At 54.6% G+C, this 13,594-nt stretch overlaps 1 protein-coding gene and 1 non-coding gene across 2 annotated transcripts in view; one reads left to right on the forward strand and one right to left on the reverse strand.

The window, feature by feature from the left end:
- Positions 1-13,594, reverse strand: part of CPT1A (carnitine palmitoyltransferase 1A) — a 55,143-nt gene that overhangs the window by 23,311 nt on the left and 18,238 nt on the right. Inside the window, exons 3-9 of the mRNA XM_047070063.1 lie at positions 13,284-13,423; positions 10,297-10,468; positions 8,421-8,522; positions 5,714-5,851; positions 5,190-5,267; positions 4,393-4,500; positions 1,699-1,786 (exon numbers count right to left, since the gene is read on the reverse strand). Coding sequence (XP_046926019.1) covers positions 1,699-1,786; positions 4,393-4,500; positions 5,190-5,267; positions 5,714-5,851; positions 8,421-8,522; positions 10,297-10,468; positions 13,284-13,423 — 826 coding nt within the window. The remainder of the gene's footprint in view (positions 1-1,698; positions 1,787-4,392; positions 4,501-5,189; positions 5,268-5,713; positions 5,852-8,420; positions 8,523-10,296; positions 10,469-13,283; positions 13,424-13,594) is intronic.
- TRNAS-UGA (transfer RNA serine (anticodon UGA)) lies at positions 13,009-13,093 on the forward strand. Its single transcript has one exon. It is a non-coding gene; the product is annotated as a tRNA-Ser (tRNA).

Raw genomic sequence — 13,594 nt, forward strand, 5'->3', positions numbered from 1 at the left:
TGAGGCCCAAAACCCCGGCGGAGAAAAGTACAGCAGCCCCCCACCCCTGATCCAAGAGGGGTATGTTCCAAGACCACCCACCCTGCCGAGTGGGTGCCCGAAGCCAGAGTGTACTTAATTCGGAACACACTGCTGGCTTTTCTGTTTTACATACCTACGATCCTACGATAAAGTCTGATTTATCAACTAGACGCAGGAGGTTAACAATAACTAATAATAAAACGGGACAGGGGCGCCTGGGTGGCGCAGTCGGTTAAGCGTCCGACTTCAGCCAGGTCACGATCTCACGGTCCGTGAGTTCGAGCCCCGCGTCGGGCTCTGGGCTGATGGCTCAGAGCCTGGAGCCTGTTTCCGATTCTGTGTCTCCCTCTCTCTCTGCCCCTCCCCCGTTCATGCTCTGTCTCTCTCTGTCCCAAAAATAAATAAACGTTGAAAAAAAAAAAAAAATTTAAAACGGGACAAACGTAGTACATGCCAGGGAAGGTTACGTGAACGTCGTTTCTCTCTCTCAAAATACCCTGTCCTCACCCTTCTTCGTGTCATGATGTGATGTGGTAAAACGCCCACGTGGTAAAAGGACGTGAGGCGAGGGACAAAGGTGTGACACAGGGTGAGGCTGATGTTCTAGAGGACCATGTGCTTCCCGCACGGCGGCTGGCCGCGGAGAGCCGAGACCGCGGAACGCGAAACCGCGGACAGGAGGGGGCAAAACCGTAGGACGCTTCACTAAAATCACTTTTACAAACACTATTAGGGGCAACTGTTCCAAAACTGCTTTTTGCTGGCCCGGCCACTTTTCGCAGCAGTCTGGCCACGGGCCACCCGAGTCCAGAGCGTGAGAGAGACAGGGGCTGACTTTTTAGCCAGGACGCCCCACGCCGGGGGAACAGCAGGTACGCTGCTCGAGTGACTTTTCAGAAAGCTCCTGAATCCCGGGTCCCAGAAAGCAGAGTCCAGACGGAAGCCCACCCAGAGGGCAGCTTCTGCGTCCAAGGACCCCCGTGCCCAGCACCAGGGGACAAGTTACCGCCCAGGGCTCACAGTCTGGAAGCACCCGGCTGCCACAACACCCCCTCTCCCCCCGCGCCAAAGCCGATCAGCTTGGGACTCTATATACGACCAGCTTCAAGGGCAGCAATGGGTTCGTCAGGGTGGCCGCCATGAGGTCTAGACAGGGTCTGGTTCGTCAGGTGAGAGTGGCAGGTTATTTCCTCCCGGCACGGCCACCCGGAGGCTCAGTGGCAGCACAGCCTGAGCTGTGGCCGGGCCGGCCCGGGACAGTCCCCGGTGATGCCACGTGTTCCTTTCATTCTCGAGGGTGCCCCGGCTTGGGCGGGTGATGTGGCCGCCCTACGCTCGGGGAGGGCGGGGGAGGGGGGTCAGCCGTCCCGGCTCAGGTCGCCCCCGGTGGGCACAAGCCCGCGTGCATCACCCGTGGGCCAGAGCAGACCGCCCCTGCGGGAGCCAGAGGGAAAAGAGGGCACTCCCGCCCGGATCTGGAGCAGACTCCCCGTAAGACGGCCTTCAGCCCAGGACAAACTCAAGTCTGAAGACAAGCCACACGTCCGGTCAACGGAAGGAATGTTCCCGAGCCTGCATTCTCACAACCTCAGGAGGGGTGGGCACGAATCACCGCACTGTCATTCCGCCGCCTCCGTGGGGAGCGAAAGTGCTGCTTCCGGAAGGAGCCCCACTCACCCGTCTCCTCTCCCGGGATCCGCGAAGTATTGAACATCCGCTCCCACTGAGCGGAACAGAGTGGGACTGTGGATCCCAGCAGCAGGATCTGCAACAAAAGTATGTTTCAAACAGGGGCGCCTGGGTGGCGCAGTCAGTTAAGCGTCCGACTTCAGCCAGGTCACGATCTCGCGGTCCGTGAGTTCGAGCCCCGCGTCGGGCTCTGGGCTGATAGCTCGGAGCCTGGAGCCTGTTTCCAATTCTGTGTCTCCCTCTCTCTCTGCCCCTCCCCTGTTCATGCTCTGTCTCTCTCTGTCCCAAAAATAAATAAATGTTGAAAAAAAAATTTAAAAAAAAAAAAAAAAGTATGTTTCAAACAAATAACAATTCCATGGGGGGGGGGGGTGGGGGGAGCAAATTAAATGCTGAATTTGTGGGGCACCGGGCAGGCTCAGTGGGAAGGCCGTGCGACTCTTGATCTCGGGGTTGTAAGTTCGAGTCCCACGCTGGGGGTAGAGATTACACAAAAGAATAAAAAAAGAAAATCTTTAGGGGCGCCTGGGTGGCTCAGTCGATTCAGCAGTTAAGCATCTGATTTCACCTCGGGTCATGATCTCACGGTTCATGGGTTCAAGTCCCGCACCGGGCTCTGTGCTGACAGCTCAGAGCCTGCTTCTGATTGTGTCTCCCTCTCTCTCTGCCCCTCCCCTGCTCACACACTCCCTCTCTCCCAAAAATAAATAAACATTAAAAAAAAAACTGAAAAAAAAATTTTGAAATGCTGGATTTGCTTTCCAAGTGCACAGGGCGTTTGACTTAATCCCTTGCAAACTCTGCAAAGAGCAGCCTTCCTCTGGGACGCCGACCTTCACCGCAAAGCAAAGCTTGAACTGTGCCAGGGCTTCCGGCATCTTCCTTCCCAAGTAACACGTTCTGATCGGTCATTTATAAAACTGACACTTTCAACCAAAGGCGTATTTAAGAAAGAAATGCCTGGGTGGCTCGGACAGTCGAGTGTCCTACTTTGACTCAGGTCAGGATTCATGCTTTGTGAGTTCAAGCCCCGCATCGGACTCTGTGCCGACAGTGTGGAGCCTGCTTGGGATTCTCTGTCCTCCTCTCTCTGCCCCTCCCCTACTTGTGCTCTATCTGTCTCTCTCAAGGGGAAGGGGAAGGAAAGGGGAGGGGAGGGGAGAAGAGGGGAGGGGAGGGGAGGGGGAGGGGGAGGGGAAGGGGAGGGGGAGGGGAGGGGAGGGGGAGGAAGGGAAAGGGAAGGGAAAGGAAGGGAAAGGGAAAGGGAAAGGGAAAGGAAGGGAAGGGAAGGGAAGGGAAGGGAAGGGAAGGGAAGGGAAGGGAAAGGGAAGGGAAGGGAAAGGAAAGGGAAGGAAAGGGAAAGGGGAGGGGAAGGGAAAGGGGAGGGGAGGGGAGGGGAGGGGAGGGGAGGGGAGGGGAAGGGAAGAGGAGGGGAGGGAAGGGGAGGGAAGGGGAAGGGAAGGGGAAGGGGAGGGGAAGGGCAGGGAAGGGAAAGGGAAGGGAAATGGAAAGGGAAGGGAAATGGAAAGGGAAAGGGAAGGGGAAGGGGAAGGGGAAGGGGAAGGGGAAGGGGAAGGGAAGGGGAAGGGGAAGGGGAAGGGGAAGGGGAAGGGAAGGGAAGGGAAGGGGAAGGGAAGGGAAAGGAAAGGGAAGGAAAGGGAAAGGGGAAGGGAGGGGAAGGGAAAGGGGAGGGGAGGGGAGGGGAGGGGAAGGGAAGAGGAGGGGAGGGAAGGGGAGGGAAGGGGAAGGGGAGGGGAAGGGCAGGGAAGGGGAGGGGAAGGGAAAGGGGAGTGGGGAAGGCAAGGGAAGGGAAGGGAAGGGATGGGGAAGGCAAGGGAAGGGAAGGATGAAAGGACATGACACGATGGGGCGCCTGCATGGCCCAGTTAAGTGTCCAACCCTCGCTCTCGGCTCAGGTCTTCATCTCAGGGTTTTGAGTTTAAGCCCCTGCATTGGGCTCCCTTCCCTGCAGGGCATGAAGAAGGAAGGAACATCTCGTCCCTCTTGAATAATTTACCAGCTTAACCATTTTCCTGCACAAGTAAGCAAGGGCTTCTTCCAGGGCTGATTATGGGACTAAAGTACAACGAACGGATATCCGTTTAGGATACGCACGGAGAGTTAAATCTCGAAATAATTACACAGAGTGAAAGACGAGAGAGAGAGAGACAGAGAGACAGACAGAGAGAGTGTCCACTGTAGGATTCCACCTGCACAAAGCTTTGGAAAATGCAAACAATCTAGAATAACAGGAGGCAGGTGGCGGTTACCTGGCAGGTGACGGAGAGGCTCAGCGAGAGCACAAGGCCCCCAGGGGAACGTCTGGGGGTGACGGCTGTGTTCACGGTCTTGACTGTGGTGACGGTTTCAGGCGTACATTATATAAATTCATCAGAACCTATCAAACTGCATGCCTCACGTATGTGCACCACGTCAACAAAGCCGCTTAAAAAGAATTTTTTAGGGGCGCCCGGGTGGCTCAGTCTGTTAAGCCTCCGACTCTCGATTTCAGCTCAGGTCATGATCTCACGCTTCGTGAGATCGAGCCCCGCGTCGGGCTCTGTGCTGACGGGCTCTGTGCTGATTCTCTCTGTCCCTCCCCCACACGTGCACGCGCTCTCTCTCAAAGTAGATAAATAAACATAAAAAGCGAAACTCTTAAAGAGCAGTTTGCTTGCGTACCGGCTTGATCTCCTCCCTGTCTAGTCTCCGTCGGTACAGCAGGATGGCGTGGATGGCGTTGCCGGCTCTCGCCGCCTGGATCTGCGTCGGTAAGACGTACAGCAAGTCCTGGAAAGGTGCACACGGCACAGAGAACATTCGTAGGAGGAGACAAGCTGACGTAACTGCACAGGAGGGCGTTTCTGCACCGCGGAAATCCTTCCCTACGTGTTAAATCACACCTGCTCTGATAGAAAACAAACCGAAACCCCGCTTCCTACGCTTTGCTGGTTTTCTTTCATGTTTCACGGGAAAATGAAAGGAAGGGAAGGACAAAGCAAGAGACAAAGAATGAGGTTGGCTAGTTATTACAGGTATTAAATGCCAGTTCCCAAAACCCCCCGTTTTCAGGGGCTTCTCACAAAAGAATGGCGTGTGCCCTCCCAAGCCATCAATGTCGCGGAAGACAGGGTAAAAAACCCCAAGAGACCCTGAAATGACACACGGGGCTCGGTCTCCTGGCGCCTTAGGGCAGCGAGGGAGGAAGCTGTGCGCCCGGCCCACCAGGTCACTAAGCGCGGCAGCTGGGCAGGGACACGGGCCCTCAGGCTGCTGTGGCACGACCCGGCGCCCAGGGGTGGCAACAGGGAGAGGGCACGGGCCCGAGAGCATTTCTGCTGTCCTCATTTCTCCGCGGTGGCTCGGGGCAAACACAGAGACGCGCACGCAGCTTTTGGGCGCGGAGGGCAGGTCCCCGGGGCCGCGGACGGAAGCCCTGGGCCAGCGGGAGCGGGGACAGGCGCTCCCCGGCCACTCACCATGGCATAATAGTTGCTGTTCACCATCAGTGGCCCCCGGCCCCGCAGGTAGATGTATTCCTCCCACCAGTCGCTCACCTGTCGGGTGCACACGGGACAGACCGCTGGTGAGCTTAGCAGGAGTGACACAGACTGGCGGGGCCCGGGGCGGGGGCAAGGACTGCTCTGGGGGACTCCTGCCACACTGCTTCGTGTTGAGGTGCGTGTGTGCGTGCACACGCATCGGTGCACACAGGAGCCCGGGTGGGTGTGCGAGTTCCACACCCTCATAGACGGGGCCTCATCAAAACACAGCGCGACCCCCCACCCCTGCCACTGCCCCCCAGCCCCCCAGCCCCGACTTGCGGCCTCATCATCGGGTCTGTCCGGTCACAGTTAATGTCTCCTCCACATCCCATCTCGGGTCACCCGCCAGGCGGCCCCCTCTTGCGGCCACACACGGGGGAGCCCGGCCTCGTGGCACGGACCCGTGTTTGCACACGAAACACTCGGCCCCGAGAACGACGGTGTGTGGGAGCACTTACGTAGTTTGTAGCCCACCAGGACTTTAACTTGAGATACCACTGCAGTTTGGGTCCGAGACCGACGGCAAAATCTTGCGCGAGAACCGTCATGCGTTTAAAGTCCGATTCCTTCATGAGCGGCTTCACCGATTCCAGATACTGGGGTTGACGAAAAGCACATAAGCCAAGTTAAAATGCACGGGCCCCTCATCCGTGCCTCACAAAAAACCGTAAACAGATTTCAAAGGTTCAAAAATCTTCCCCAAGCGGGGCGCCTGGCGGACTCAGTCAGTACAGCGCGTGGCTCTTGATCTCGGGGTCAGGAGTTCGAGCCCTGCGCTGGGTGTAGAGATTAAAAATAAAATCTCGCGGGGCGCCTGGGAGGCTCAGTCGGTTGAGCGTCCGACTTCGGCTCAGGTCATGATCTCGCGGTTCTTGGGTTGGAACCCGCGTGGGGCTCCGTGCTGACGGCTCTGAGCCTGGAGCCTGCTTCGGATTCTGTGTCTCCCTCTCTCTCTGCTCCTCCCCCACCCATGCTCTCTCGCTCTCTCTCTCTCTCTCTCTCAAAACTAAACATTAAAAAAATTAAAAGCAAAGAAAATCTTGGGGCGCCTGGGCGGCTCAGTCGGTTAAGCGTCTGACTTTGGCTCAGGTCATAATCTCATGGTCTGTGAGTTCGAGCCCCGCGTCGGGCCCTTCGCTGACAGTGTGGAGCCTGCTTGGGATTCTCTGCCTCTCCTCTCTCTGCTCCTCCCCGACTCCTAAATAAGGAAACCAACTTTAAAAGAACAAAAAAAGAATGAAAACAATCATGGAAAACAAAAACAAAAAAAGAAGGGAGCTTGGGGGGCTCAGTTGAGCATCCGACTTCACCCAAGGTCACGATCTGGCAGTTCATGGGTTCAAGCCCCGTGATGGGCTCGTTGCTGACAGCACAGAGCCTGCTTTGGATGCTCTCTCCCCCTCTCTCCCTGCCCCTTACCCGCTCCCGCTCTCTCTCTCAAAAATAAACATCACAAACAAACAAGAAAGTAAAGCCCTCGGTTTACCGGGAAACGTTTCACTGTGCCAACATTAGCTGCTGTGAAAACAGCTTTGAGGCAGCAATGAAATCTCTAGAAATCTCCCTGAATGTTTAAAGGTGGGGCCCCATTGCTGAAACCAACCGGCTGTTCGAGTTTATTCAAAGTGAGATGTGCATTCGCGAAACTGAAAACAACACTTAGAATGAGCTCGAGGCCAGTCACCAGAACCACAGGTGTCGCTAGGCCCGTCCTCAGGGGAGGGCACACGAGAGCAGAGAGGAGGGGGGACTCGAAAAAGCCAACAGAAACTAAATGACTAAGCCTGGATTCAAAACCCAAGACATGTTTTTAAATGTTTTTATTTATTTTTGAGACAGAGAGACAGAGCATGGGCAGGGGAGGGGCAGAGAGAGAGGGAGACCCAGAATCGGAAGCAGGCTCCAGGCTCCGAGCTGTGGGCACAGAGCCCGACGCGGGGCTCGAACCCACGAACTGCGAGATCATGACCTGAGCCGAAGTCGGACGCTCAACCGACGGAGCCACCCAGGGGCCCCAAAAGCCAAGACGTTTTTAAAGTGGGGCCACAGGACAGGCAAAAACTGGTTGCGGTGGGAACGCAGGCGCCGTGGAAACCAGCACGGCTGTTCCTTGACAAGTTAAACAAGAAATCCTCCCTCATCCCGTGATCCCAGTGCCAGGCTCGCGCCCGAGAGAACCGCAAGCAGGTGCCTGATCGAAAACGAAAACCATTCACGACAACCAAAAGGTGGAAAAAACTCAAATGTCCATCGACAGATGCATGGATGAATACAGTGCGGTCCGACCATACAGGTGGATAGCATCCAGTCATCAACAGGAATGACAGACTGAGGGACACATAAATCTCAACGGTCTAAGAGCCGGGCGCACAGGACATATTGCAGGATTCCACTTACAGGAAACTTCCAGGACAGGCAAACCTAGAGACAGCCTAGTGGGAGCCAGGGGGCTGGGGCGTAAAACGGGTTATGATGCTCACAGGCACGGGGCTTTGCTGACGGAAAGTTCTGGAACTAGACTGTGGTGGAGGCTGTGCTAAGAGAATGTACTCGATGCCACACAACTGCACACTTCAAAGTGATTACAACGGTCACGTTTACGTTCCATATACATTTTTATCACAACGTAAAACGCTAATCACGTAACAGACCGTCGGACTAGATACTTGGGACGGATCTGTACAGCATGTGAATTACGGCTCAACGAAGCTATCTAAGAAAAACGTTGTGAAGCCGTTTCTCTAACAAGGGTGATACCTTTTAAAAGACACCTAATACGGGGGCAACCGGGTGGCTCAGTCGTTTGAGCATCTGACTTCGGCCCAGGTCACGATCTCAAGGTTTATGAGTTCGAGCCCCGCGTCGGGCTCTGTGCCGACAGCTCGGAGCCTGGAGCCTGCTTCGCATTCTGTGTCTCCCTCTCTCCACCCCCGTCCTGCTCATGCTCTGTCTCTCTCTCCCAAAAACAAATAAACATTTAAAAAATTAAAAAAAAAAAAAAGTAAAACACATAACACACGCTGATATATCAGAAAGGAAAAGATCTCCCACAACAGCCAGACAAGTCCGTGACCCAACGATGGTAAATTAACCCGGTCACAAAGCGGAATCCCAGGACACCTGCACCTCGGAGCGGGCGTCACAGCGAGCTGAAGCCACGCTTACCCTGTTCACAGTATCCTGGACCGCAGGGACCGGCAGGCGTGGCAGAGACGTCTGGAAGCTGTACAACATGGGCTTGCGGCCCGAAAAGATCTTGACCATGCCCTTAAAAACAAAAAAGGTACGTTTTAAAACGTGAGACCGCGTTAAAGATGTGAAACCGGTTCTCAAGCGCAGACGACTTGCCGACTGGTTGCGGATGTTCTGCGGTGGCCTGTGTCCCCTCTGGTCTGTTTTCCGCCCTGGGGAAACAAACAAGCAGGGAAGCCCAAACGAAACCCAGGCTGATGAAAGCCCAAGTCTGACACATGCCACGAGGGGCCCGGGACAGAACCCTTTCTTGGGCGCCCAGATTCTGCTGTCTGCACCGCTGCATGCGGGCCCCGTGTCAGTCAGCTGGTTCTGCGAGGCCCTCGGGTTAGGGACTGGCTCAAAACTCTGGCAACGGTGATGAGGGGCTGGACCGAGAAGCCTGGGTTCGAGCCAACCCCAGGAGCAGCGGTGCGGCCCCCCCTCAGCCACCGCCAAGCCCAATGGACAGCACGCACCTATCTGCCTATCGGCCCTCGCTTTCATCTGGAATGATCTAACCTTGGTGTCGTAACTGGTCATCTCCTGTGGACCAGACCTCAAAGGCATTTCTAGGGCTCGGGGGGGGGGGGGGTGGCGGCTGGGACTCAACCGGACGTGACCAGAATGCCATCGTGGGAACACCGTTTAGCTTTATTCTGTGAAGTGTGGGTGCCGTCTCTGACTCTCTCGTGGGTGTTAAATTCTGCTTCTCTGGAAAACTGAAATCTCACAGCCACGTGGGCACAGGAAGTCGGTCTGGAGGAGAGCGAAGCGTGTGGGTGCGGGTGGGCCCCGGGAGGTGGAGCTCAGCCGTCACCGGTGAAGTCGGACAAACGTCCACACGCACGGCAGACGAGGGGACGCTCAGACTACGGGCCCAGGAGAGCAGGCAAAACCCCCTCGGGGAGAAGGGTGAACCGGGGAGACCTGGTCAGACCGGTCGGCTAGGGGAACCACTCAGTCAGAAGAGCTTTGAAAGCTGCAGACGGATGTCACTTTACTTTGATGGATGGCGAGCCTAGCACACGCTAATACACCATGTTCAGGACTCCCAGACTCTTTACTCTTTGGCCACACGTGTGAGTCACGGGGAAGCAATGCCCCCGGCAGCAAGGAGAGGCCAACTCCCAGGTCAACCAGCCAAGCATGGAGGGGAGAGGTCCACGGGGATCCTCCTTTGGAAGTACAAGGCACCCGCACCTGACTCCGTGCCAGGTGAGGCGAGCCAGCCGCAGAAGGACCGATACCGCGGCGAACGGGGCGGCGGCTGCCCGGCCGGGGCACTGGCCCTGTCCCCGACATCGCCGCACTGTGGGCCTAAACCCTTGCTGAGAAGGTGGATCTCATTCACGGGCTCTTTCCACGGAGGAAAATGGGGCAGGGCGTGAGGAAACTTTGCAAGGAGCTAAGTCTATGGCCCGGAGACTGATCATGGGGTTGCAGGTGCACACGTCCCCGCAGACACACTGCTAAACAGCTACGGCCTTTTGTACGTCAAACTGTGCCCCATAAAAGCACTTAAAAAAAAAAAAAAAAAAGGAAAAACCAATACCAGGGGCGCCTGGGCGGCTCGGACGGTTAAGCGTCCAACTTCGGCTCAGGTCACCATCTCACGGTTCGGGAGTTCGAGCCCCATGTCGGGCTCTGTGCTGACAGCTCAGAGCCTGGAGCCTGCTTCCCATGCTGTGTCTCCCTCTCTCTCTGCCCCTCCCCTGTTCATGCTCTGTCGCTCTCTCTCTCTCAAAAATAAAGAAAATAAAAAAATCCACACGAGTCCGGCACTGAGGGCGAAGGGAGGCTCCGTTACCATCCAGATCTTGGTGGCGCGGCTCATCTTGCCGTGCTGCGCAAACATCCAGCCGTGGTAGGACAGCAGCACCTTGAGGGAGTAGCGCATGGTGATGATGAGGGCCACCCACAGCCCCGTGCCGAACAGGAGGCCGCTGACCACGTTCTTCGTCTGGCTGGACATGTAGCCGCTAGGGAGACGAGACAAGCCGAGAATGCGTTACGCACTGCCAGCCAGAGCAGCCTCCCCTCGACACCAGTGACACTCTGGACCCCGAACCAAAGGGAGGACGCTAGCCTGGGTGGCTCGGTCAGTTAAGCATCCGATCTCACGGTTCGTGAGTTTGATCCCCATGTCGGGCTCTGCGCTGCCAGTGAGGTCTCTCTCTCTCTCTCTCTGCCCCTCCCCTGCTTGCATGCACACTTGCTCTCCCAAAATAAGTACACACTTTTCAAAAAAATTGCTAGAAGAGTAGATCTTAAAAGCTCTCTCCGTAAGAAAAAAAAATTTGTACCTATATGGGGAGATGAATATTAATTAGGCTGGTGGTAATCACTTAAAGGTATATGCACCTACCAAATGATGTTATACACCTGAAACTAACATGACATTATACGTCAGTTGTATCTCGTTTTTTTAAATGATTCAAGTGTGCTTCAAATTATTAACACAACCAATATACAGAAGGTAAAGGTACTTCCACTATTGAAAAACCGCCAAGTTAACACCTTATCGTGCTTAAGTGACATTGAAACTAATTATCTTGAAGGTAAAATACTTTTGCTCCAAAATTTGTGTCTTTCTATAAGCCATCAAATCCTGTGTTCAAGCTTGGGGTGCCCGGGTGGCTCAGGAGGTTGTGTCTGACACTTGGTTTCAGCTCAGGTCATGATCCTACCATTCGTGAGATCGAGCCCCATGTGGGGTTCTGCACTGATAGCATGGTCCCTGCTTGGGATTCTCTCTCTCTCCCTCTCTCCCCGCCTCTGCCCCTCCCCCACTCAGGTGCTCTGTCTGTCTGTCTCTCTCTCTCTCTCAAAATAAATAAACTTAAAAAAAGAAATCTTGTGTCCAAGTTTAACTATAGCCTCTGCTTTATCTCTACACTTTCTTTTCGGATAGTGTAATCTGTAAACCAGCTTAGATCTAGGCATTTAAGAACCTATCTCTCAGATCATCTACGCTTTGGATTCCGAAGTCCTACATCACTGAAGGAAAAGACACATACCTATTAGGTCCACAAAAATTGGAGAGTATCATAACGTTAACAAAGAGATGACACATTCAGGATTTTTAATATAATATACATATGGATACTTGGATGACAAGCATTAGCAAAAAAAAAAAAAAAAAAAAAAAGCCTTCTTTTATTTTTGTTTTTTTATTTATTTTTGAGAGAAAGCCCACAAGGGAAAGGGGCATAGAGAGAGGGAGACAGAGGATCTGAAGCGGGCTCTGCACTGTCAGCACAGAGCCCAACGTGGGGCTCGAACTCATGAACCTTGAGATCATGACCTGAGCCGAAGTCAGAGACTTAACTGACTGAGCCACCCAGGTGCCCCCCAAAAAAGCTTTCTTTTAAAGAACACATTCCTTCTGAAGCTGCAGGGGCCAAACACAGAGCACACCCCACACAGCCAGTACGTCTATGCTTATGAAAACAGTCACCCGGGACCGTCGGAGATGCTCTCCAGGAAGATGGTTCCAGAATGACCCTCGAGCCTGGAAGACGCTGGCTCTTAATCTGTTCTTTCTAAATCTGGGCCAGGGACGGCCCAGTTCACCGCAATTGGTTTAGAGGGAGCAAAGAAACAAATCGTATAAAGACCCAGATTATAAAGGGCTGTAAATAGCCAAGACTTCTAAATATAATCCAGTGTTAAGAGTCCACACTGGAGAGTAAATTAAAAATCTGTGTTAAATCCACAGCAGTCTGAAACGTACGGAGAAACAGTATGACCCAGGGTGAGGCCAGCCGTCTGCAGGGGTCGGCCTGTGACTCCCCAGGATCGCCAGGACAGGAGGAGCAAGGTTTGCCCAGGGCATCAGGAATGTTGGGGTCCCCGCCTTGGCCTCCCGGGCCCCCAAGGCAGCGCAGGGGATCTGGCAGGCGTTCAGCCCAGGCACGCTTCCCCTGAAATGATGGCATTTTTATTCTAGGCCCTGCAGACGCTTGTAAAGGCCCCAGCCGGCATTCCTGAGGCCGCGTGGAGGCCGGGAGCGACTCAGCTGGACTCTGGGCTTTCAACAAGAAGGGATCAAGGGCAAAGGGCACCTGCTCAAGGCGACCCAAGGCCAAGCTTTTAAATTTTTTTCTTTTAATGTTTATTTATTTTTGAGAGAGAGAGTGTGAGCGGGGGAGGAGCAGAGAGAGAGGGAGACACAGAATTGAAAGCAGGCTCCGGGCTGCTTTCTCAAAAGGCCCAGAGTTCATCTGCTCGGCTGAGGCCAGCCCCCGACACGACAGGGACGGCCCGGGAAACGTGAGGACACGCCTGGGCTGCCCTCTCGTCCGTCACTGGGGTTCCCACCGTCCACACGTGCCCTCTGGCCCGAAAAACAAAGCCCAGCTATGGGACGAGGCCTCTGGGGACCGTTACCGCTCTAGTAAGAGACTTAAAAGGTTTGTCAGTGCAAACAAACAACAGAGAAATAGGATTGGAGGTCTGGCACGGAACAGCCACGGCAGCTGGAAGGTACTAGGATGCTTTCCAACCAGAAAATAGGGGCGCCTGGGTGGCTCAGTCGGTTGAGCTTCTGACTTGAGCTCAGGGGATGATCTGGTGATTCGTGGGTTCGAGCCCTGCGTCGGGCTCTGTGCTGACAGCTCGAGCCTGGAGCCTGCTTCAGATTCCGGGCCTCCCTCTCTCTCTGCCCCTCCCCCCCCAAATATATACACATTAAAAAATTTTTTTTAATAATAAAAGAATACATACCAGCGACAAAAATCACTAACGAGAATCGCTAACTTCCTAGAGGGTTTGCGATCTGGAAAGAGTACTTACCTAGTATCAAGGGTCCGATTGATTTTCGCGATTATTCCCAGCGAGGGGTCGATCTTCGCGTACATGGTTGACATCACACCCACCACCACGATGAGCCAACTGGAGGGGCTGGCCGGGTACACGCCGGTGATGATGCCATTCTGGAAACAGAGCATGCACCGTGAGCACGTCCCGCCCACAAAATCCATGGCCCCTGGTAGTGAGGGTAGTGGGATGACGGACACTGGGAAGGAGGCGTTTGCAGCACATCGTGGCTAAGTGACCACACTGTCACTACTGGAAATCTTCCCCAGGGCCTCCAGCCCCTTCGC

This window comes from Lynx rufus, unplaced genomic scaffold (assembly GCF_022079265.1).
Source record: "Lynx rufus isolate CCGP_SWC_20201006 ecotype Redwood Valley unplaced genomic scaffold, mLynRuf1.p SCAF_9, whole genome shotgun sequence".
Classification (NCBI taxonomy): domain Eukaryota; kingdom Metazoa; phylum Chordata; class Mammalia; order Carnivora; family Felidae; genus Lynx; species Lynx rufus.